The sequence below is a fragment of the Euprymna scolopes genome, chromosome 31, assembly GCF_053919585.1.
Source record: "Euprymna scolopes isolate OS-2025 chromosome 31, ASM5391958v1, whole genome shotgun sequence".
Lineage (NCBI taxonomy): Eukaryota > Metazoa > Mollusca > Cephalopoda > Sepiida > Sepiolidae > Euprymna > Euprymna scolopes.
Genome location: NC_136512.1, coordinates 14,939,122 through 14,964,846, shown reverse-complemented (window position 1 = coordinate 14,964,846; position 25,725 = coordinate 14,939,122). Strand labels below are relative to the sequence as shown.

The window sequence follows — 25,725 nt, the reverse complement described above, 5'->3', positions numbered from 1 at the left end:
CTGTAGAAATTTTGCAGACAATTTAATAATTAGGAAACATCTGAGCTTTTAATTCTAATGATTTTTCCAGTTGAGACCTTTGAAATAAAATAAAAAAATAAAAAAAAAAGGTTGAAAACTCCTACATAGTTGATTTAATTCTGAATTTTTCCAAATGATTGGAACTGGAGTACATTCATTGGATGAATAATGTATGGGATTTATAGAGGAGGAGGAGGAGGAGTAGTAGGGAAAAAGCGAGAAGATACTCACGCAAATGACCTCGTTTTGTGAGTATCTAATGAGTGAAGATTACATCTTTTATTCTTCTTACTTTTGGGTATAGATTCCATCACAGAATTCAATTTTGCCCTGAAATATAAAAGAAAATAAAATGTTTGAACGAGGGCTGTGGAGTTGCTTCAAGAATTTAGTACAAAAAAAAAAAAATAAATAAAAATAAAATAAAATAAAATAAAAATTAGGTACTTACACAGAATACAGACCAAGATGAAATAAACATTTAGAAACTCATTCCTAACATAGTTAGAGGAGGAGAGCTTAAAATTTTTTTATAGTAACTATTCCATACTTTCATCTTACAATTTAATAAACAAGATACTTTAAAAAATGGAATTTAACTTGAAAATCCTATTTAAAAATAACAGTCCATATTCTGCTCAAGTACCAATGTGCGTGTATCTATCTCTACTATTATATAAAAGGAATTTTGTGTGCGCATGTGCGTATGTTTGGGAGTTCGTTCCCTGTGGACTCCAAAACAGCTTGGTCAATTTTTATGAAATTTTACAGGAACGTACTTCATGTGCCTGGCAGTGTTCTTAGATAAGTTTTTTGTTAGAATATATTCAATAATTATCAAAAATCGATAATCCAAATAATCTGATGAAAAGAACAGGCGATTTTGACCAAAGTTAACACCTTACACAGCCTAACATCATAAGTGCATTAGAGAAGTTTTATTACAACACAAGCTGAAAGGCTCAACATATAAAATCAACAGTAGGTGCTTTGATATGACAGGCACATTCAAAATGAATATTTCTGTTTAGAGCACAATTGACCTATAATACTTGACTTTTGCATTTTAAACTTTAATGCAAGCCATTATAAAAAGTAATTTTATAAAATCAACAGTAGGTTCTCTACAGTGCAATGTAGACTACAATGTACTGTAGTGAACCAAGTCACTAAAAGAGTCATATGATTTAGTTAAAAAAAAGTCAAAACAACTGTTTATGCTATTGCTGTATGAATACAGTGGCATACTAATGCAAGCTGTATCTACAACTACATCTCCGATATTCTTCACCAACATTGTCTAAGACGATTTGGGCATGCAGCTCGATGTCCACAGGAAGAATTCATCCACAAGGTATTTTTGTGTGTCCTCTTCTCTACGTGGTTGGCACCAACATGATGATGGGCAGTTGAAGACTTGTTCATATGAGCTTCTCTACAGATTACCTTTTAAAGATTTATAATCTAATGATTTACATAAAAGAAAGCTATATTGTGGGGGAAAAAAAAGATATTCCAGTAAAAAATATAAATTTATAACTTAAAATATTGCAGCATTAAGATTTTTTTTTTTTAAATTCAATTTATAACATTATATAATCAATTCTTAATGCTGCAATATTTTAAGTTATAAATTTATAATTTTTTACTAGAATATCTTGTCCTTTTCTTTTCCAGTTTTAACAACTAGTGTTTTACTTTTCCATGTTTAAGCCTAACTATATTACTTTTCATGCTCACATTTTTCTATTATAAATATTTAGAAACTCATTCCTAACATGGGTAGAGGAGGACGGCTTAAAAAATTTTATAGTAACTATTCCATACGTTCATCCAACAATTTAATAAACAAGATATGTTTATAAGTGTGTGTGTATAATAATACACACACACACACACAGGCAGGAGATGCTAAAGTAGGTATACAGTAATGTCACATTAGTAAAGTTATTTGTCTGCATAATAAATGCAGTGTGTAATGTATTTTTCTTAAAAAAAAAAAAAAAAAAAAAAAAAAAAAAAAAAAAATCGCTGTATCCCTACTTCTGCCCACCCCCCGGCCACAGATATAAAGTAATATTTCTTTTGTGTCTACCTTTTTTTTCCAACATCCTAAGTGAAAGTGATTTTTTTAAGGAATCAAGCTGGATTCGAACTTGGGACATCCACGTCATCAGTTCATGTTGTTAACCACTAGACCACCGTCACACAACTACTACTACTACTACTACTACTACTACATGTTTATCATCACTTGTTTCCTCAAGTTTGAGAGCTGGATGTTTTGGTCATCCACTTAATTCTATCCATTTCCAATGCTTCAATCAACCGATGATGTTTTAGTTATAAAAGTATATTCAATGTCGTACACTACTCACAACTTACAAAAGTATCCAGGTTAAAAAAAAAAATAGTAGGGAGGGTGTAAGTTAAGATATGACTGTGATGAAGTGGATACCGATGCAGATAATGCGGACGAGCCAAGTCTTAATCTTGCCAATTTCATGTTGGCAACCTTCATGTGATTCGTCCTGTACATACAGGATTCTTTCTTGAATTAAGGAAATCAATGACAACAACAGAATTGAATCCGTTTATGAATTTATAAAAATTTTTTTTTTTTTTAGTACAGGTTGCTTTGTTCCAAAAATTGGTCTTACTTGTGTAACAGCTGTGACCGACTACACTTTATAAAATATATTTAATTTAATTAACCTGTAAAAATTAGCCATAATATAAACGTTATAGGTTTCATGTTAGGTTCTAAATTACCTCCCTTAAGGCATGGTCAGCCGAGAGAACTATTACCTCCCTTGAAAATAGATTTTTTTTGCCAGAAATTATGTTAATTTCTGTTTTATTGTCGAAATTAGCTCAGTTGATAGAATGAAAGATTGAAGATCTCAATGTTTTAGTCTTGATGACAGTTAATAGCGCCCCCTACTTTATGCATATACACACACACATGCACACAAAATATCGTGTAATGGACTTTATGCATATACACACACAAAATATCGTGAAATGGACTTACCCATGAATGTAAAACAAAATATACAAGGCCTTAGGATCACAGAGGTACTCGGGTTTTACAGACAACACTGCGTCGTCTGTGATAATAAGTGGTTCGAGGGCAGGATGTTGGAACTGGACCAGTTGGTTAAATAGACGCTCAACACTGAAGAAAAAAAAAAGTTGGTTATTAAATAATAAAGAAAGGTCTATTTTCAAAATATTTTTAATGCAATTTTATTTTTATATAAATCTTTCCAAAATAGAACATAAAATTTTACAAGATTCAGTATTCCACAAGAGAGTCATTTGAAAGGTGTATGGTCCAACTCGGACCCCAGGAAGCCAAAAATGTCTACCAACTTGTAAGAATTCAAAATATCTGACTTTTTCTGACGTCTTTTGAAATCTTCCAATATTCAATAAGAGTTTGATTAAAAATCCAACTGACTCAGTCGAAAACCTCTGACTTTGCAACTCTTGACTGAAATGATATGTAAAGAATTCATGTCTTGCTTTTATTTAAAAAAATTTAGCAAGCGTAATGTATGGAAGTGTGATTTACCGAAGTGCAAACTGGCCACAGAAGGGTTGGGGATATGTGAGAGAAATAATGAGAATGATATGATGGCTGTGTAATCTTAATGTGAAAGTCGAGCTTAGATCTGATAATCTCAAAGACAATTCTTGCTTGAAAATCTGATGATACTATGCTCTATAACAGACACAAGGAGAAACAAATGAACATATATCGAAGGCAATCCTCCGGTCTGTAGTGAAGTAGTGACATAAATGGATGGTAACATTCAATGCTGCCAAGACTAAGCTTCTTTCTGTTAACAACTGCAGAAAATCCTCTCAAATCATGGATCGCTATGACTAATAATACCCTATCTGGAAGCTTTTCATTCAAACTCCTTGGCTTAACATTCATAGGCTACATGAATTGGAACAAATACATTGAAGACACTGACAAGGCTGCTGCGAAGAAGGTGGGCTCTCTCTATAATGCTAGAAAATTACTCTCATTTGAGAGTATCCTGTATCTCTACGAAGCCACCATTCACCTATGCACGGAGTATTGTTGCCAAGAAAAAGATAGAAGCTTGGTTTTGGATCTCCACGGTTAAAATGTGACGTCGAAGAAGTTGAGAATCGTATGTCATTTGCCCAAAAGCTATTTATCTCTTTCCCATCATAGAATGATATGACACAAACGTTGGAAAGTGGGATTCGAAAGGAAAAGCACTGGCTTTATAAAAATGGCTGGGTAGCCCTGTCGGCATTTTTTGGTAGAGGTGCTTCAGGCTATAAGCAATAAACTAAACATTTCTCAAAGGAAGGAGGCAAGGCCTGGGAGAGTGGACCTAGAACTCCATAACACCAGAGACATACCTCAGTCAACAAGACATCTCATTTATGTAGAAGGATATGTTTTTGACTTGTAATGGGGATATGAGACGAATGGATTCGCCAATCATTTTTATAACCAACGGATGTGCTAAACAACCAATGAAAACGTCCCAAAATTATTATAAAAATTGTCGAATTTTGCATTCAATCAGTTCGCCATCTTTGTTCAACACAATATCTCAGAACTTAAGAGGTTAATTACGCCACGGACCGCATTTGATTCTTGGTCGCCATCTTGGTTACTGACCTGAACTACGCCGCCATCTTTGTTCAACACAATGTCTCAAAACTTAACAAATTCCTACTTTTATTTATTTATTTTTTTTTTTTTTTTTAAAATGAATCACTGCTTATTAAGATCTAAAAGCTACTTGATGATAAGGATTTATTTATCTGAACAACTTTATGTTTGCATATTCATTTTTTTGTGGACTGTTATCCTCATGTTCATAGTTGTTTCACCAACTCATCATCTGGCTTTCTTCAGGTTGTTAACCGCGATGGTAGGCCGAAACATGGTAAAACAACAACTATGAAGATTAGGATAACAGTCTGCAAAAAAAAACAAAAAAAAACGAATATACAAATTATGATGTCTCATCTCAAAGAATTCAAAAAAAAAATTTAAAATCTATATATCTATAAAAGTGAACGTGTGTGTGTCTGTACATTTCCCGATGCAATAACTGTCAATTTTAAGTCTACAGACTCGAAATTTGATATACAGGGTACTGAGATTTGGGAAAATCTTTGTAATCCGTTTTCGGACAGAAATTCGGCTGTTAAGAGGTTAAAGTTCAACGATTTCACCTTTGAAAACTCTACCAAACTCCTCCGACAATTTTGGGTATAAACAATTGAAATTTTAGATATAGGTTCCTTGGATATGGATCTAACTAAACTTGATTTGAGCCCAAAACAATAAAAGTTAAGGGGTTATAATAGGGGTCAAAGTTTTAAAAAATTTGACCTCTGCGGTCTCTACCAAATTACTCAGACAATTTCTTGTCTAAACATTTGAAATTTTAGATAAAGGGTATTCAGAGATATGGCAATCTTTTTAATCGGTTTGGGTCGAAAATTTTTAATTACCAATATATAAATGTATGTATGTATATATATGTTTACATGTCTGCCTAAAACTTTCAACAGAGGCGACGGATTTTTACAAGATCAGTATCGTTTTGAAGTTCGACATTTCAGACAACAAATATCGAAAAATTTGCTAAAAACATTAATATCTTCACCTTCAACTGGGCACTTTTCTACAGGGGGGGGGCGCTTTTTTTCGCTAATATTTTTGAAAATCATCCTCTCCTTTCGATTGTCTAGCCTTAATTAAAACCTACGCCACTTCCGGCTTGGCGGTGGTCGTAACAGCAAAGACGTCAGGCTTTTTCCCCCCCGTTCTTTTCCTCCTTCGTAGTACGGGTTCGAGCCTGCCTTCCTACTACTAATTTTTTTTTTTTTTTTTTTTTTTTGCTCAACGCCGGGAACCCATGCTAGTATATATCTATAAAAGTGAATGTGTGCGTGTCTGTATGTGTACATTTCCCTACACAATAACTGTCAATTTTAAGTCTACAGATTTGAAATTTGACATGCAGGGTACAGAGATTTGAGAAAATCTTTGTAATCGGTTTTCGGCCAGAAATTTGGCTGTTAAGGGTGTCAAAGTTCAATGACCTTTGAGAACTGTACCAAACTCCTCCAACAATTTTGGGTCTAAACACTTGAGATTTTAGATATAGGTTCCTTGGACATGGATCTAACTTAACTTGATTTGAGACCAAAACAATAAATGTTAAGGGGTCATAATAGGGTCAAAGTTAAAAAAAATTGACCGCTCTTTTTTTTTTTTTTTTGCTCAATATACACTTCCAAACATCCGGGCAACGCCGGACTGATATGTTAGTAATATATAATACCATTTGGTATGGATCTGATCATTGCCAGGTCCATACCAAATGGTATTATATATTATTGAAGACCAGATAACACAAAATTGGATTTATCAAACCATAAAATCCAACCTTCGGGACCCGTGGTGCAGTGGATAGAGGCATTGAGTCTCTACAGTTTCAGGTAAGCATTAGCTGAACACAGTTGTTTCAATTCTACCCAAAGCAGGCCAGAGGATTAGTTGGTTAAAGTGGTGAGACAACAACAACAACTATGGAAGGCAGTAATTACTGAGGGTACAGTTACAAGACCCAGCATTCCTATCCAGTCATGGTTACCCACCTGAAGAAGGCCAGAGGATGAGTTGACTGAAAAATCGTGAAACAACTATGAAGATGAGGATAACAGACCACAAAACAATGAATACACGAGTGATGAAGTCTCATTTCAAAGGATTAAAAAAAAATAAAAATAGCAAACCGAGCATGTGGAGTTCCCCTCCACGAGTGAAAAATTTACTTCCACCATGACTAATGTTTGTGCAAAATTTCAAAAACAACCAAGGCATGGTTATTAAAAAAAAAAAGTGTCTACAAACAGACAAACAATTTTGGGACAATTTTACCCCTATAATGCCCCCCCCCCATTGGGTAACCATAGTTTTCCCGGAAAATCCAGTCTTGCAAAAATTGACTTTCACCATGACTAATGTTCCTGTTTACAATGCCTCCCCACAGGACAGGGTTAGACACCAGGGTCGTTTTTTAATGTGGAGAAAAGGAACAAAAATAAAAATTGTCTCAGTCGTGAAGGATTTCTCCACTGACAGAACAAGAAATTGCTTGACCCGAAAAAGGGAGTGATTTACTAGGTTCAATCCTTCCTTTGACCTCTATCCAAAAGGGCGACTGGTGTGCTGCAAATTCATTAGAAATGAGACAACATAACACTTGGGTTTCAACTACAAGAGTTTTATATATGCCATTAGAGATATGAGTAGACAACAAACTGAACAGAAAATAGATTATATATATAAAAAAAAAAGATGGGAGGAGCGGCAAACACTTACCTTCTCCGACAGCCGACACAGGGTACTGTCTGTGACAAGAGATGTAATATGCCTTTACTTGTAACCATCATGGCGGCTCGTTTCTCTTCGGGGGTCAACAGATTGAATTTGTGGACAAAGCGTTCAAGCTCTCTCTGTTTAACGCCACAAACATGATCACAATCGGCACATTTGTCGCTGAACTGAATTACCATCTGAAAAAGACGAGAAAAGAGGTTGTACGTTTAAATTTTGGTTGAATTAAATATTTTGTATATTGAAACTAGAGAACATTTTACTCAATAGAGAAAAAAAGCGACCCCTCCCTGTAGAAAAGTGTCCAGTTGAGGGTGAAGGAATTAATATTTTTAACCAATTTTCCGAAAGGTTGAGCTTCAAAACGATACCTATCTCATGAAAATCCATTGCCTCTATCGAAAGTTTTAGGCAGACATACAAACATACATACATTTAAGTAGACAGGTGAGATTTATATTGTAGATATATATTTCTGTGGAAATAAGATCTTTTTTTTCAATTATCTTTCACTTATAAATAAAAATCCTTAATTTAAGAAGCTCAATGTGATTACAGAGCACATATCAAATTAATGACAATATAATTAAATGAATGATTTGTTACAAAACAGTTACTATGAAGAATTCTAGGTGTCAACGGAATTAAAGGAATAAATATTAAGATGGTCAACATCATGAAATTTGGAATCTAGACTTGTCATTTATTTGTCATATATATAATAAATTACAGGTCAGAAAAACATTGGTATCGTCGGTTATAAATCAAAGATCAAATTCCAAAAATAAAAATATATAAATTCATAAAAAATAAATTCATATATCTAAAAAAATAAAAAAATTTCTTAGGGGGGAAAAAAAAAAGATAAGTCCAATATTTATTTTGCCATAAATTGTTCCCTCTATATTGGATTTGAAACCGGTGGTATCGGTATTTTTTTTTTTAAATAAATATCATGCTTTTATATTGCAAAGTTTTTTTCTTTATAATCGAGTAATTTGCTGGAGTTCTTTCCCACAAATAGCAAACAGCTATGTCAAAGGTGTGAGTTCCATTATATATATATATATATATATATATATATATATTATCGTTGGGACGATTAATTGGAATCGGGGAAAAAAATCAGAGTTTTTTGGGGTATCAGAATTAGTATCGGAAAAATTTGCGCCTATTTTCCGATGCCAAAACTAATTTTTAAATTATCTTTATTTGATTTTGGTTTAAAAAAACGTCTTCCACTACTTGTAGTACCTATTTACTATGCCTCCCCACGGGACAGAGTTAGACACCAGGGTCGTTTTTTAACGTGGAGAAAAGGTACAAAAATAAAAATTGTCTCAATCGTGAAGGATTTCTCCTCCGCTGAAAGAGAACAAGAAATGGAAGTGCAGCATCTGAAGAACAGATACTACACTTTGATCTTGACCAAATTTACTGATTTTAAACTTAAGTAACTCGAGAAAGAAAACGAGAGGAAAAGAGAGAAAACGAGAGGAAAAGAGAGGAAAAGAGAGGAAAAGAGAGAAAACGAGAGGAAAAGAGAGAAAACGAGAGGAAAAGAGAGAAAACGAGAGGAAAGGAGAGAAAACGAGAGGAAAAGAGAGAAAACGAGAGGAAAAGAGAGAAAACGAGAGGAAAAGAGAGAAAACGAGAGGAAAAGAGAGAAAACGAGAGGAAAAGAGAGAAAACGAGAGGAAAAGAGAGAAAACGAGAGGAAAAGAGAGAAAACGAGAGGAAAAGAGAGAAAACGAGAGGAAAAGAGAGAAAACGAGAGGAAAAGAGAGAAAACGAGAGGAAAAGAGAGAAAACGAGAGGAAAAGAGAGAAAACGAGAGGAAAAGAGAGAAAACGAGAGGAAAAGAGAGGAAAAGAGAGAAAAACGAGAGGAAAAGAGAGAAAAACGAGAGGAAAAGAGAGAAAACGAGAGGAAAAGAGAGAAAACGAGGAAAAGAAAGAAAACGAGGAAAAGAAAGAAAAAGAGGAAAAGAAAAAAATTGTTAAAGAGTTTAAAATAGATCAATCAATTGTGTTCAGTTTTGCCATAGGCAGACAATGATTGGTTAAAGAATGTAAACATGCCAGATATAAAGGGGGAAATTGAGGGCGTGGGTAAAGGGGGGGTCGGTTAAATGGGGGAGGGGGCTAAGGGTTGAGGGCGAAAGGTTGTAGAACGAGAATTTAAATATAGGCAGCCTGACCAGATGATGCGACAACATTTGTTTTATTCTCAGGAAAACAGAATATTATGGGAGACATTTTTTTTTTTTTATTTGAGACAAGATGTCAAGGTCGTTTTAGGCAAATATAATTTAAAATTATAAAATCAACATGAGTCAAAACCTTGACCTTGGCATCGTGACCTCTAAATAAGGAATTATTTTTAGATGTTTATTTATATAGTGGATTTTTTTTTGTTAATATATATATTATTTTCATCCCTTAATTTGGACTTTTCCTCCATGTCATTTATGGGTATTCTGCTCCTAAATGAATAGTGTGGCTGGTATTTTTCTTTTCTTATAAGAATGCTTTTGCTTATATATATATATATATATATATATATATATATATAATTCATTTTTTACCCCAAACAAGGCACAGTGCCACTTTGAAATAGGGGGCTACTATCGGGGACATAATATAATTTGTGGGGGCATTATAAAGGGAGATGAGTAGAAAGATGTTTGTTCACATTACACTTGGACTTCTGCATATCAGTACAGTTGGGAAAGCAGAATCCCGGAAGTGAATTCCAAAGACTTGCAGTTCTGGGGAAGAAACTTTTGGAGTAAGAGGCATTCTTACACCTAGGGATCTCTACTGTAAAGGGGTGGGACTTAGTTGCTTGTCGGGGGTAGTCACGTCGAGGAGGTACAAGTGCTTGCAGTTCGTCAGAGCATTCACCATTAAAGTACTTGTAGAACAGGGAGAGGGATGCAACTTTTCGTCGATGGGACAGAGGCTGAAGCCTAGATGACAGTTCAGGACCTATCAGGTTGGCGACTCTTTTGAACCCTGTCCAGTAGTGAGAGACAAGCAGCAGATGCACCAGCCCAAATATGACAACAATACTCCATACATGGGCGAATGGTGGCCTTATAGAGGTATAGGATACTTTCAGGTGCAAGTAATTTTCTAGCACAGTTAAAGAGAGCCCACCTTATTTGCAGCAGCCTTGGCAATGCTCTCAATGTATATATTCCAGTTCATGTTCCCTGTAAACGTTAGGCCGAGGAATTTAAAAAGTACTTTCAGGCAATGTGTTCTTGGCCATTGCTTTTGGTGATAGAGAAGGTTTTTTGTAGTTATTGAAGGAAATAAGCTTAGTCTTGGCAGCATTGAATGTGACCATCCATTTTTGTTCCCATTCCACTACAGATTGGAGGTCTTCCTCTAGTGTTTCTGCCATTTCCTTAGATATGTGTTCATTTGTTTACCCCTCGTGCCTATTATAGAGAGTGGTGTCATCAGCAAATATACCCATCTCTGAAACAAGTTTATCAGGGAGGTCATTTATGAATATCAGGAATATTAAAGGTCCAAGGATAGACCTCTGAGGTACTCCCGCATTTATGTATGACCGTCGAGGACAACTTGGACTTTTCTCTTAAGGATTTAATTGCATTATGTATTCTTCCAGTGATACCATATGATTTAATTTTCCTTAGAAGACCATCGTGCCATACCCTGTCAAAAACCTTAGATATATATATATCAAGGGCTACTGTTCTACCCTCACGTTTTATCCAGTGAACGGTATATACGTTCAGAGACTACAGTTAAGATATCTGCTGTTGAACGGGCTTGCCTGAATCCATATGTTTGTTGGTCAGGAGTTTAGCAGCTGTTAAGTGTTGGACTAGGGCTTGATTAATTAAGGACTCCAATATTTTGGCGAAAAGCGGGAGGAGGCTAATGGGGTGATAATTTAGTGGGTCAGTTTGTTCACCAGAATTCTTGAAGACTGGTACCACAGAAGCGGTTTTCCAGCAGTCGAGAAAGCAAGATTCGTTAAGGCATTTATTGTAAAGTTTGGATAGAACTGGAGCAACCTTAGCAGAGCATTTTTTTAATAGCACAACCGGGATGAGATCTGGTCCACATGCTTTTGAAGTGTCTAGGTTTTTTATACCATGCACCTGAGAAGGGGTGATTTTCAAATCGTCTAGTGTGATGTCTATCCACAAAGGAAAGTCTGGGAGGGAGTGGTGTGCCGGGTCCAGTGTGGAGTTTGAGGCAAACCGACTGGCAAGCATATTAGCCTTGTCGGTTGCCGTGCAAGCAACCTCATGATTGTTTAATAGAGGGGGAATCATTGACTGCCCATTACTTACTACACTTAAAATTTCCTAATTCCTGAGCCTCGATGCGTTTTCTGGTGGTTTCAGTGTAATCTGTCTTAGCTGTCGCTATTACTCTCTTACAATCATTTCTAGCTTCTATATACTTCTGTCTGTTTGAATTGGACTTATGTCAGTTGAATCTGCGGAATGCAAACTGCCTTTGAGCAATGGCAACTGCACAAGCGGAAGTAAACCATTGGGGAGAGTGGGGCTTGCTATAGAATTTCTGTGTGGGTACATGTGCTTCAATCGCAGTTTTGAACCATTCAGTGGTCTGGAAGAGAAAAGCTATTTCGCCATGGAGCATCTCTGATGAGTTCCCTGATGGCTTCCCAGTCAGCCTTTTTGTAATATCTTTTTGTAATACCTTGTTGTTTGAAGTAGTGGGTCTTCAGTTTAGGGCGAGAATTTAGGGTGATTTCTACCATTATCACAGCATGATCAGCATTCCCCAGTGGGCTGTGGGCAGTTGTTGTACAATCATCAGGAACTGTTGTCAGAAATAGATCTAGAAGTGAGGCATGTTGATCTTGCTGGTCTGAGAAACGTGTCGGAAATGTAACCGTCTGAGATAGGGAATGGGATATATAGAGAAGCTATGTGTTGTGCTACCAGCTTACGTCTGTGTAATTAGAGAATCCATGCCAGTTACTGTGGTGGACATTGAAGTCACCAAATACATGTACTTGTGCACTAGTATCGAGGGAGAGTGCTATATCTGTAAATGACGAACAAATATATACTATGCTACCGTCAAAATTAGGAGAATGCCTAGGAGGACCGTCAAAGCAACACAACCTTGAATTTCAGATAGGACCAAATCTCAACTCATATTCGATTAGCAAACCTATACTTTATGTAACCTACTTATCTCCCGTTAAATATTGTTACATATATACATGAAAAAAAAAAAAATAAATAAATAAATAAAAAAATAAAAAAATATTTTAACAAATATATTTTAATATTAGCATACATGTTTTATCTTAATCAAGAATCATCAGTGTGGCTAAACATAACTGTACTATCAATCACAGGATTTGAACGCAAGACTGGAGTCACCTTTGATTTCAGTCTGATGTCTTTCGGCTTTTTGGCTACAAAGACAACTATGCAACGGGGAAAGGAAAATATTTTTTTTTTTTTTTTTTTTATTCATGAAATGCAGAAGAATATCGACCCCGGGATGTAAAAAATTATCACCCACCCTCCCCGAAAATCACTTTTACGTTATAAATCAATATATGACATTAAACCTTATGTCTAGAATTCTTATTTTCAAAATTTATTACATGACTTTCATTCTAAATAATGTCTAAAATTTAAGGGTATTTAAGAAATTCAGAAAATCTTAATGTTTGATTACTATCTATGGAATCCCTATTATATAAAAAGGAAATTTAGTGTGTGTGCGCGCATTAGAGAGTTTGTTCTCTATGGACTTTAAAGCGGCTGGACCGATTTTTTCTGAAATTTCACACAAATGTACTTTATGTATCTGGCAGTGTTCTTGGATATGTTTTATATCAGAATGTATTTGATGAATATCGATAATCGACAAAATCTGATAAAATAAAGAACAGGCGATTTTGACCAAAATTAACGCCTGATACAGCCTAATATCACAAGTGCATTTGAGAAATTTTATTACAACACAAGCAGAACGGCCCAGCATATAAAAATCAACAGTAGGTTCTTTTATATGACAGCGGCACATTCAAAATGAATGTTTCTGTTTAGAGCACAATTGAACCATAATACATGACTTTTGCAATTTAAACTATAATTCAAGCCATTTTCACTGCACAAGCAGAAAGGCCAGGCACATAAAATCAACAGTAAGTTCTTGACAGGAGTGCGTTGAAAATGAAGGTTTCTGTTTAAAGTACAATTGACATCGATGACAATAAAAGTATGAAAGAGTGAAACATTTTTTGATCGCCATTCAATCCCGAACAACGTCGGGTCTCCCTGCTAGTTCAATATAAATCTGAAACATTTGAATTTTTAAATGAAGAGGTTGTAACCATATTACACACTTCCTCCTCCTGAAACCATTTAAAACATTCCAAACAAACCGAAATTTGGGGAATATTCTTTAAGTCTAGTACCTATTGTTAAAATTTCAAAAGAACTGGAGGTCTCTGAATTGTTCCCCACTCCCTTTACATAAAACTAGCCCACATTTAGACCCCCCCCCTTTTTTTATCAAAATAGATTTTCTTCATTTTACAAATAGTAAAGAATGTATTTTTAAAAAAAAGTTTAAAACATTTATTTATATTTTTAAGCTTTTAAAATAACTCGTTTTTGTTCATTAAAACATTTGCGTTTTACAAAAGCTGTGTCAACAAGTACATTTTCTTTGTCCCGAATTTCCTCTATATTAAAAAAAAAGAAAAAATTCAAATCTGTATGATGTATGTCTCTGTGAGGAGACAAAAATTTCATATTCCAAAAATCACTAGTTTTATTTTTTTAAAGAAAATCAAATTTGGTGAGTAACAAAAGAAAGGGACTGTCTTACGTCGCCATCTTAAAGAAATAAGGACAGATAACTCCAATAATTCAAACTTGAAATGCCTACGATTTCTCATTAACTATTTAAAAAGGATTTTCTTTATAAAATTAAAACTACTTAATTATGATTTTTGGAATATACTCGTTTTGGTGCATTGTGAGATGATCACCTTTGTAGTTATGCTACGTTAAAAGACAAGTACTTGATCGAAAGTGGTTAACTTTTGTGCATGTGTGATACCGTAACATTGTAAAAAGAGGGACCCCAAACGTTGTCCATTGCTAGGGATTTTCTTTTCCATCTTATCTATTCTCGCCCGGCTTCACTCCAATCTTTCCTTTCTCTCTTGGGGGGACTTTGAAGCCGCCAATTGTCCCAAAACTGTTGCAAAACTCGTTAGCACTCCTAAAGGGAAGTCTGGACAACCACCCAATTCTTAATAAAACTTTCATAGAGGTTTCTGTTGAAGTCGGAAGTAAACACTTAAATTAAGCTGCTTATTTCTATCCCTCTCACCACTTCATCAGAAATAAATTTGCACACATGAACTTCTGCTTGAAACAGTTAAAGAAGAATTCAAAGTTCAAGAAGAGCAATATAAGTTAGTTTTATATCCATGGTTGTTAAGCAACAGGTGGGCATCAAATGCCTTAGTGAGATACAGGCAAAAAAAAAAAAAAAGTACTTAACTTATCTTGACCTATTTGGGACAACCACATTTGTGATAGAGTCTCACGAGTACCCAACTACCCCACCTCCTACATAAAATAATAATTCACTCTAATAAAGACTTAAATATGTGTGTTTAAAATGAAAAATAAAATTATTTCTGTATTCATCAATGGGTATTTTTTTTTTTTTTAAACCTGCCTCAGCGTAGTATAAACACACCCCAACCTCCCCATGTTAAGAACGGCTTTCGAGGTTGTGTGTGTGTGTGTGTGTGTTTATTTCTTAATATGAAGAGGTTGGGGTGTTTATAATACACTGGGGCACGTCGTAAAAATTTATCCGTCAATGTTTCGTCCATTTCAAGACTTGTTCAGGAAGATCGATTTAAAGACATAAAATACAAGTGCAATATTCAAAAATATTTAGTGCGTTTGTGATGTGAAAAGAATATTTTTTGTTTGTTTCAAACAAACTATAGTCGTCAGAATTCAAAATATCTGATGTGTTTATGAAATTAGTGTAGGATATATAAAACTAATCTTAATCACTCTTCTCGAACAACTCGGAATACATTTCCTTTTCATGATTTATCCAATTTTCAGGTTGGATGTCCTTATCTATGTTTTTTTTTTTAACTCTAATTTTCAATATATGTGCTGAATAACAATATTCATGATTATTTTGCTTAATACATTTCTTCTGAAGACATGAGCCATGCATCGAAAATCCATGGATTAAGGAAATAACTTAAAATTTTTTGTATTCCTTGTTTCAAACGATACATTTTTTGTGTAAAATTTTTTATATTTTTATTTCAGAATGTAACTATAAATCCTACAATTTTTATTTAAATACACACACAAACCAGATGCATTTTAAAACTAATAAACCTTATTATGAATTTTGGAACACAGTTGTTAAGATGCAAAGGTGGATAACGTGAGTAATATTTAGTTTCATTATCATTTGTGAAATTTTAATCACAGGTTATTCGTATTATTTGGATTTATCGAACTACTGTTCTCATCTTGAGTGTTATTTTGCAACGTTTCAGTCGATGTAACCACCAACCTTCTTCAGGCGTATCTTGCTGAACTCGAGAATGTTTCTGCCGAGCTCAGGAATTTGGACGAAATTTCAAACAGAACCTTTTATTTATTTCACGGGGGATAGCATGTTCTTGTTCCATAAGCCATGACTGGATAGCGGTCCTAAGTAATTCGCAATTGTATTTTTCGGTCACCCACACCGAGAATTGAACCTTCAGCCTTGAGAATATCATTTTTACAATTGATTTTTTTCCAAATACTCTAACCACTGTGCCAGGGGTCTGTTGTGAAAATTACACTCAAGATGAGAACAGTAGTCCGATGAATCCAAATATGAATAATCAATCCTCATCTCAAAAATTCATTGATTTAATATTTCACCAAATTTCAGTTTCTTTGTATTTTAAAACTTTTTTTTTTTTTTGGAGTCATAATATAAACACAGGTGTCCACTATAAAATTTCAAATATTTTGGATTTGCATTAAACTAGCAAGCCGCCCAACGTTGCCCGGTCGTAAAATATGCTTAAATATGTTTTAATTTATACAGATTTCATATTTATTATAGAACTAGCGGGGGTACCCTGCGGTGCCCGAGTGTTTGTTTCCGGGACGGGGGGGGGGGCGGAGTTTTAAAAAATGTTATGGTAGGTAAGTAGGAAGGATCAAACCCGGAGTCATGAGTAAAAGTAGGAAAATAAAGTGTGAAAAAAAAAAAAACCAAAAAAAAAAAACATCTGCAACGTTAACAGTTCGGCCACCAAGAAAAGTCCATTCCAGTTGTTTAGGAAAAAAAAAAAAAAAAAACGACTACGGTAGGTCGGCGCGAACGTGAAAATATAATGTGAATTGTCCAGCACGCTAACCACTACACCACAGAGCACTGCAGCTTAGTTTAGTGATTTTAAATAACTTCACATGAAAGAACTACGAAGCCAAACCGGTGTTCTCTTCTCAACTGTTCCTTGTGAACGATCCCCAAACGGTGTTAAGTGGTGGCAGGAGGAGGAGGAATTTATTAGAGAGAAAATATTTTACCACTTCCATTGATCTTAACCGATTTTGGCCGTGACTTCTCAGCAGAAAAAGTATAGAAATCTAAGATTATCGAGGAATTTGAGAAATAATAAGCCTATAACACACCTCAGATATTGTTCTGCCGTTTGTGCATATTATATTTGCATGAAATATCTTGATTTTTAATCCTATTAAGGTCAAAATCCGATGGGAACAAAATGAGTTCATTTTATTTATATAGAGATTATATTGTACCCAATATATAGTTATGATTTAAAAAATTAAATAAACATTTCTGGCCCCTTCCCATCCAGGACGAAACCATTTTAAGTAGTTGTAAAAAGCAAATAGCAAATCGGATAACCCCTGCAATGAATTCTCAAAGAAATTCTCCACTAAAAATTTAAAGTCAATTTGTGGTGTTTTTTTTTTGTTTTTTTTAATGTTTTGTGTTATCAGAAATGATAAATACGAAATTCTATATTATGATTAGGGCTGTGACAACAGCATATTCTTTTCATTATTTGACTCAAGTATATATCCGACACAGTAAGACAGTGAATCAACTGAGAACCACATCTGTCTACATAAAAACATCTAAGATATTAACGGATATATACTCAAGAGTCAAAACAATGAAAAGAATATGCTGTTGTCACAGCCCTAATTATGATATATGAATATTAGCATGAACTTCTGTTTGAAACAGTTTAAGAATAATTCAAAGTTCAAAAAGATAAAGAACAACATAATTGGCATAATTTTGTGTACACTAATTAACTCTGCCAAGAAGGTTATGTATTTCAGTTGAATTTGTAACCATGCTTGTGTGAAGCCAAGTGTTCACATCGCTTGACCAATCATCACCAAAGTTGTTCCAAAATATCAATCATGGTCCAAGAACCGATTTAATTTGGGCATATCTAGGTCAGAAGACAAGATCAGAAATTTTGAAAGTCACTTTTGACGATAACTTCATCGTAGAGATTCACTACTAGGTCTTTATTATAATAGCCAATGAAGTCCCACCTCTTTACATTTGACTAACCGGGTTTGTATTACTGTTCACATAGATTCAAAAAAGTTGTCAAGAAACAAATATATAACAAATAAATGTTATCAAAGGCAAGATAAATTACTTTTCTATTTAACTGGATATGTTTTTAGTGTTTTTATTTAATGTAACCTGTCTATTCAGCTCGAAAAACATTGTTTACCAATGTATTGGAAAATTTTAAATGGTGCCCGACTCTCTTTGACACGGTAAGTTTGAGAAAAGGACTTAAAAATAAAAAACTAGACAAAATACTGTCAGAAACTTGCTCAATATATGTTACCGTGACATAGACCGACATATATTCAGTGGGTTTTTAACAGTATTTTTTATATTTTTTTTATTTTGAACTTATTTTTTCCAAACTTACCGTGTTAAAGAGAGTCGGGCGCCATTTAAAATTTTCCAATACATCGGTAAACACTGTTTTTCGAGGTGAATAAACATGCTATATTAAATAAAAACACTAAAAACATATCCAGTTAGATAGAAAAGTAACTTATATCGTCTTTGATAACATTTATTTGTTATATATTTGTTTTTGACAACTTTTTCGAATCTGTGTACAGTAATACAAACCCGACTAACCTCATTAAATTTTTTTCTTGGCCTTTTGACCAAGAACAAAGTGTAGCATCTGTTCTGAAACTACACTTCATTTTTCTGCCCTCAGTCAGTGGTGGAGAAATCCTTTTAGACTGAAAATTTTTATTTTTGTTCCTATCCAGAATGCCCCTTCTTGGGGAGCTGGATTTCCCCCACATTAAAAACTGACTTTGTATCTAACTGCTCTCGTGGCGAGGCAAGTAAATAGGAACCTCAGTAAGTTTGGTCATGGTCGAAATTTTGATGGAATTTGAAATTCCAATCTTTGATTAAGTTTGTATACAACCTAGTGTTCACATCACTTGATTGTCACCAAACCTGATCAAAATATCGATTATGGTTTAACCTGAAATTGATTCCATCTGGGGATATCTAGGTCAAACGTCAATGTCATTAAAACAGTAAAAGTTACACTTTTGACGATAACTTTGTAGAAACATGTGATTTAGCTTATGTAGTAGCCATCTTACATGACCTTGACACGTTCGATCAAGTTTGACACTTTAATTTATGTTGTCAGGCTGAGGTATGTAGTCTTCTGACGGACTTGTGTTTTTGGTTATAATATAAAATGAAGATGGAGGTGTGAATAATCAAGTACAATGCGAACACAAGATTAAAGTTTGGTACCAGAATGGAAGACTTTATTATAAAGAGTTTCTAATCGTTGAAGGCTGATGAGTTTTATGGTATATCAACCATTATTGGATGATTTTGTACTGAAACCCAAAACTGTTTATAGGTCTTGCATGGAGATCACTCGCAACTATGCAAGAGAGCAAGAATCACATGCTTTGTAGTAATGGATGGAGAATAGAGACATTGTTAATGTTGCTAACATCGGCACAAGAAATGCATGTATCACAAGCTGACAACAAATTTCTTACCAGTGGATAGGTTCTGCTAAACTTTATAAAAAAAAAAAAAAGAAAAAAAGAGACCATTTTGAAATATAAGCAAAACAAAATTTGATCTAATCACTGCCATACCTTGATTAACAATCCTACTTCAGTTTTCTTTTGTGTGTCTTGATGAACAACTTCCTTCAAGCTCACTTCCTATAACTCTTATTCCACTGATATTTTTTTTTTTTTTTAAATTCCTAACACTTAGGATAGTATTACACATGCTTGAGTTTTCCACATGAAAAATGAACAAGGGTACTAATTGGCAATTAGCCCAGAGTTAAACTCTTGTAAAGTTTAAGGTTCAATCCTTACTATAAACGATAACTAAGAATATCATAATTGCCACTCCTAAAACTGATCCTAAACTAATTCTAAATATATCGACCTTCCTTTTGTCTCAATCACGGTCACACCTTCAACAATCCTGTTGCCTAGTGTGCCTTCCTGAACAACCTCCTCCCCATGGTCTTTCTGCTAACCTCCTTCCTATACTTTTGTTCTGCTGATCAACTTATTTCCTCTTTTTGTTATAGTTCTCCCCCCCTCTTTTTTTTTTTTTAGATCCTTACATTTTTCTTGGGGGGGGGGGTCTATAAAAATCACACATGCATGGTAATCACTATTAATGTTCATTTTCAGAGCTTCACTATAATACCTTAAATGTTATAATCATGTCAAAACTTCGTAATCTACCGAATATCTCTCTAATATATATATATATATATATATATATATATATATATATATATATATATATATATAGTGATGAGAGCGATATATATATATATATATATAGAGAGAGAGAGAGAGAGAGAGAGAGTGAGAGGGAGAGAGAGAGAGTGAGAGAGAGACGAGTCGTAGACGACGAATCACGTGTCAGTGGATAATTACATTTTAAAAATAATATATATATATATATACACACCGCTCCCCATGTGGGGGTACCAAATTGGTTAAAGGGAAAATTTTTCCCAGCTCGTATTTAGGTAAAAATGCGCTTTCGTAAATAATTGAATTCATTCAAAACATATCGCTAAAACCAAAACAAGCATTATATATATATATATATATATATATATATATATATATATGGAGAGAAGGAACAAACCAAGTTATATGTTCAGAGTTTTGTCTTTATTTCAAGACTTCCTCAGGATGAAATAAAGACAAAACTTTGAACACATAACTTTCTTTTTTCATCTGTCCATCTCATTGGAATACTTCCTTTATTCTTATGATATATATATATATATATATATATATATATATATGCACATGTCATATGATTAGATCACTGACAGACATTAAAAACATTTAAAAATAAATGTTTAAATTTCAACAATATTTCTCACAGTTAACAGTGGACGAATGAATTTGGTCCTCGCTAATGGAGTTAGAGATGGCTTCTAATCTCTCAACAGGTGTTAATCGTGACACCTTGCACTGATGATTCCCGAAAGGACGAAACACTAGTGTCTGTAGGTATTTAATAATCATAGTAAATAATTACATATATAATTCAGACATGCTGTTTCACATCTCCAAAGTGTGATTAGACAAACAGTCTCAAATCAGGATCAAAACTATCAGCTCAATAACAATTGTCACTTTCACATGTTTGGTCACCATCTAGCTGCTGCTGAGAGTCATCTAAATAACAATGATAAACATTGTCATATGCCGAAAGCTCTATTTGTTTACACAAAGAGCATGGTGTTATATGCTAGTACATGTTGGTCATTTCATTCACCAGAGGTTTAACTAAAAAACGTGAGTTGCTTCAGACCCTGGTTTGGGATAGGTAGTAGTCTAGCTGCACTGAAGAATGTGATACGGTGAAACAGTGTCTGGGTGACTATTAAAGCTCCCCTCATTGAGTAGAACACTGTCATAAAATGATCTCACTCGCTGTTTGCTTAGCGTTAAACGATGCTCGTTGTTTGTAAATAAGCAAACAAGTCAAGCACTGTAAAAGCCGTTGGCTAATAAATCCATTAGGCTACTGACAAATCTTCACAAGAATGAAATGCAGAATATTCTGTGTAGCTTAATTGCTATATATATATATATATATATATATATATATATATATATATATATATATTCCTATTTATTTGCCTCCCCATGAGGGCAGAGTTTAACACAAGGTTAGTTTTTAATGCGGGGAAAATTCAGCTCTCCAAAAAGGGGCATTCTCAATATGAACGAAAATTATTGTCTCAGTCATGAAGGACTTCTCCACCACTGACAGGACAGAAAAGGTGAAGTGTAGTATCTGTTCCGATGCTACACTGATCTTGGCCAGATTCAAAATTTACTACCTAGCTCTACTCAAGTATTAAGCACTGTTGAAGTAAATACTGAAACTGGGTACATAAAATTGTGTGTATAATTTCATAATTTTAAGCGGGGGGGGGGTACAAAATTTCATTATTGCAATCACGACAGGAAGACCCGTTTTGATGTTCATGATTAAAAGTGGGAAATGAAAAAAATATGAATGAGAGAGACTAGCTGACCAGTTCGCCCTTACTTTTCATAAGCTGGATCGAGCGATTTCCTTTTTTTTTTTTTTCTTTTTCTTTTTTTTTTTTTTAATAAAATCGAGTGAAATGAGAGACTATACGTCTATAAGTTTAAAAAATAGCGATATAGTATATTAGAAAAAAAAAAAAAAATAAGTAAAAAAAATAAAAAAAACAAAACAAAAAAAAAAACAAAAAAAACGGGATACACTATGTCTAAAATAATGATACGTATGATATCACTTAGAGACTGATCGTGTTCAAACTTAAGACATTCCTTCTGCTTGCTTCTTCAAGCGAACGTGAATAGTCTCCAAGATCTTCAGGTGATAGGTCGAATGAGCAAAACTCAGAATAGTGAATGAGTGCTAGCACTCATTTACTATTCTGAGTTTTGCTCGTATCATTATTTTAGACATAGTGTATCCCGTTTTTTTTTGGGGGGGGGGTCACTTTTCTAATACACTATATTGCTATTTTTTTTAAGTACCGTCTCCCATTGCCAAATATTGAAAGCCCCCATTTGTTTACACACACACACACACAAAAACAACAACAAAAAAACCCATTGTATGTTAGTAACGATTTCACTTACTGGAAAGCTCAACCTCAAAAAAGGGAGCATATTTAGTCGCATATAACATATATATATGTTCATATATCAGTTGAGTGTGTCTTTATATATTTGTGTACAAAATTCACTTTTCAATTAATTAACAAATCATTATGAATTTTAGAATACGGCTGCTAGGCATAAGGGTGGATAATGTGGGCTATATAGGTTTAAATACAAGCTTACAATACAAGATAGATATCAATGAACAACGTTTGTAGGTATGAATGAGGTTGGATCAAAGTAATCAAGAAATTATAGATAGAAAAAAAGAAAGGTAGATGTGACATGCAACAAGTTATTGTTTCCTGCTGACTAAGACCAATAGTCTATTAATGCTTGTCGCATATCTCGAAAACATACCTACCAGGTAAGTAAACCGAACATTACGCCCAGAGTTCGACACTCTTGAGAAGTAGGTCACAAATAGATGAGCACTTTGCCCTCTAAACGTTGTCGTTTAAAGTTACGATAACCATGTCGACTTTATGACATTCACCAGGTGTAACAGGTTGATTGAAAAACAAGTTACCTGTTTTGAAGGCTATATTTTGAGGCAAAAAATGAAGTCAGTTTTTCAATTTTGTTTCCTTTCTAATCTATTGTTTCTTTTCCTTCCTTTTTTTTTATCATTCTCTCTTCATTTGTTTTTTTTGTGCTTTCTTTTATTCTCTTTTATCTGTGTTTCTTTTTATTATTATTATTATTATTATTATTATTATTATTATCTAAAAAGAGTAGAAAGTGGGCCTACGGTTTACTTTCGGCAGCCTCATAACTTTCGCTTCTCTTATTTTGTCCTCACCTTCCACGAGCGGTGTTTATGACAAAAGGGGGAAGAAATGTTTTCTGGGTTGGAATCCATCCAACAAAAGTTTTTTTTTTGTTTTTTTTTTTTTTTACTTTGAAGTCGATTTTCTTCTTTTTTTTTTTTTGCTCGTTACATCAAATGGCTTCATGCCTTGCCTAGATCAATTTCTATTAAAACAAAAAAAGTAAAACTTGGATTGGGACAAAAATAGAAATTGCTTTAGTCTAAAAAAATTTCTCCTTCCCTGATAAAGAACAGATTATACAAATTATTTCGTGTGTGTATGTATATGCAATGATAATACATGACATCTCTACAGAAGAACCCCAGGATATGTTTTTTCAGGTTACGATGTGGAATACAATGTTTTTCCGGTCCAAGGTTACGATATTTGCCCTGCCTTATGGTGTTATTTGATCATATACATGTGTATTATATATTGTATTTTGTTACTAATTTTTTTATGCTGTATCCCGGGGTTCTACTGTATCTCTATAATATAAAAGGAACTTTGTGCATGTGTGAGTTTGTTCACTATGGACTCTGAAATGGCTGTGCCGATTTTTTTTTTTAAATGTCACACAAAGATACTTCATGTATCTGGGAGTGTTCTTACATAGGTTTTGTATCAGAATGTGTCATAAGCATTGAAAAATAATAAAATTTGATAATCAAAAAAATCCGATTAAAGAAGAAAGTCCGATGTTGACTAAAGTTAACACCTTTATACAACCCAACAACACAAGTGGATTTGAAAAGTTTTATCACTGCACAAGCAGAAAGGCCCAGCATATAAAGTGTAGATTCTTATAGAAGACAGGAGCGCATTTGAAATGAATGTTTCTGTTTAGAGCACAATTGAACCATGATACTTGACTTTTGCATTTTAAACTTTAAACTAATTCATTATTTACAGATAATTTTATAAAATTAACAGTAGGTGCTATACAGTGCAACGTAAACGACAATGTATTGTGGACTAAGGCATTGTGGGGAGGCATGTGAAGCTTCCTCCTGGTACACTGTGGTGGTGATGGGGGGGGGGTCCCTAACTAGAGCAAACAATCAACTACGATTTTACAGATTTCAATAACAAAGGTATGGGAAGGTGGAACATTTGATCATTCAATCCTGGACAACATTGGGTCTCTCTGCTAATGTGTGTGTGTGTGTGTATATATATATATATATATTTTTACCCTTCACCGGACTATCCATTCATGTGAAATCTTTTTATCATTTTTCTTTTACCTCCTATTCCCCTTACCTCACCCCCCTTTTTTTTTTTAACCAAGTAAGATCTGTGACTTACTTGTAGTTTCATTAAATACTTTTACATGCAAAATCCGATCCCGCATTTTGCTAATTCCTGCCCTCTGATGAGAAGGAGAGCATTTCTTCGAAACTCTGCGGATTAAGGCTATCCACTCATCTTGTGCTTCCTTTTTAAAATTAAATATGTTTTTAACTCTTTTTCAAGATGTCTTTTAACATGTTTTATTAATCATTTGTTCATATATATATATATATATATATATATATATACAGTGTTGCAGAAAAATCAGACACTTTATTAAAAATAAATGAAATACCAGTGCTGAAGAGCATGGTGAAACCCTGAAAGGAGGAGTTGCTGCTCCTGCATAGAAGGCCAAGAGGACACAGGTGTGACTTACTGGGCCAGGTCGCAGGATATGGCAAACCACTCCAGATGTCATTGTCAGAGACCAACTATTTGTGGGCCTGATAATACTGCCAGGTCATCCTTAATTGTTGGCCAGATTTTCAGTTGCCCACTGATACGTTTATACGAGCCAAGCAGAGACATTATTGAAGGATGGAGGCAAGGGGTGTTGGTTTAGTCTTCGATGGAGAGTAGAAACCAGAACACTATCTTCATGGTGGCAACGCAGAATGCTGCAAAGAGACATTGTCGAAAACTTCCAGTTTGCGCAGATTTGCCGCTCTCATAGGTCACATCTCACAGCCATAGAGAAGGATAGTCCTCACCATTGCTAGAGAGATAAGTCACTGTCCAAATGCATTTCCCATCGGGACCAGAGACTGATAAAGACAGAGGATGATGGGCTGTGCTACTCCTATTCACCATCTGATCTCAGCCGCTGATTGCCCAGTCGGTGTGATAGTAGAGCCAAGATAGACAAAGGAATC

The 25,725-nt window shown here is 34.4% G+C and overlaps 1 protein-coding gene across 2 annotated transcripts in view; it reads right to left on the bottom strand.

The window, feature by feature from the left end:
* LOC145255642 (gametogenetin-binding protein 2-like) overlaps positions 1–25,725 on the bottom strand; it is a 147,633-nt gene that overhangs the window by 27,563 nt on the left and 94,345 nt on the right. For both annotated transcript variants that reach the window (XM_080114180.1, XM_080114181.1), the window contains exons 2-4: positions 7,418–7,611; positions 3,056–3,199; positions 253–351 (exon numbers count right to left, since the gene is read on the bottom strand). In XM_080114180.1, coding sequence (XP_079970306.1) covers positions 253–351; positions 3,056–3,199; positions 7,418–7,611 — 437 coding nt within the window. The remainder of the gene's footprint in view (positions 1–252; positions 352–3,055; positions 3,200–7,417; positions 7,612–25,725) is intronic.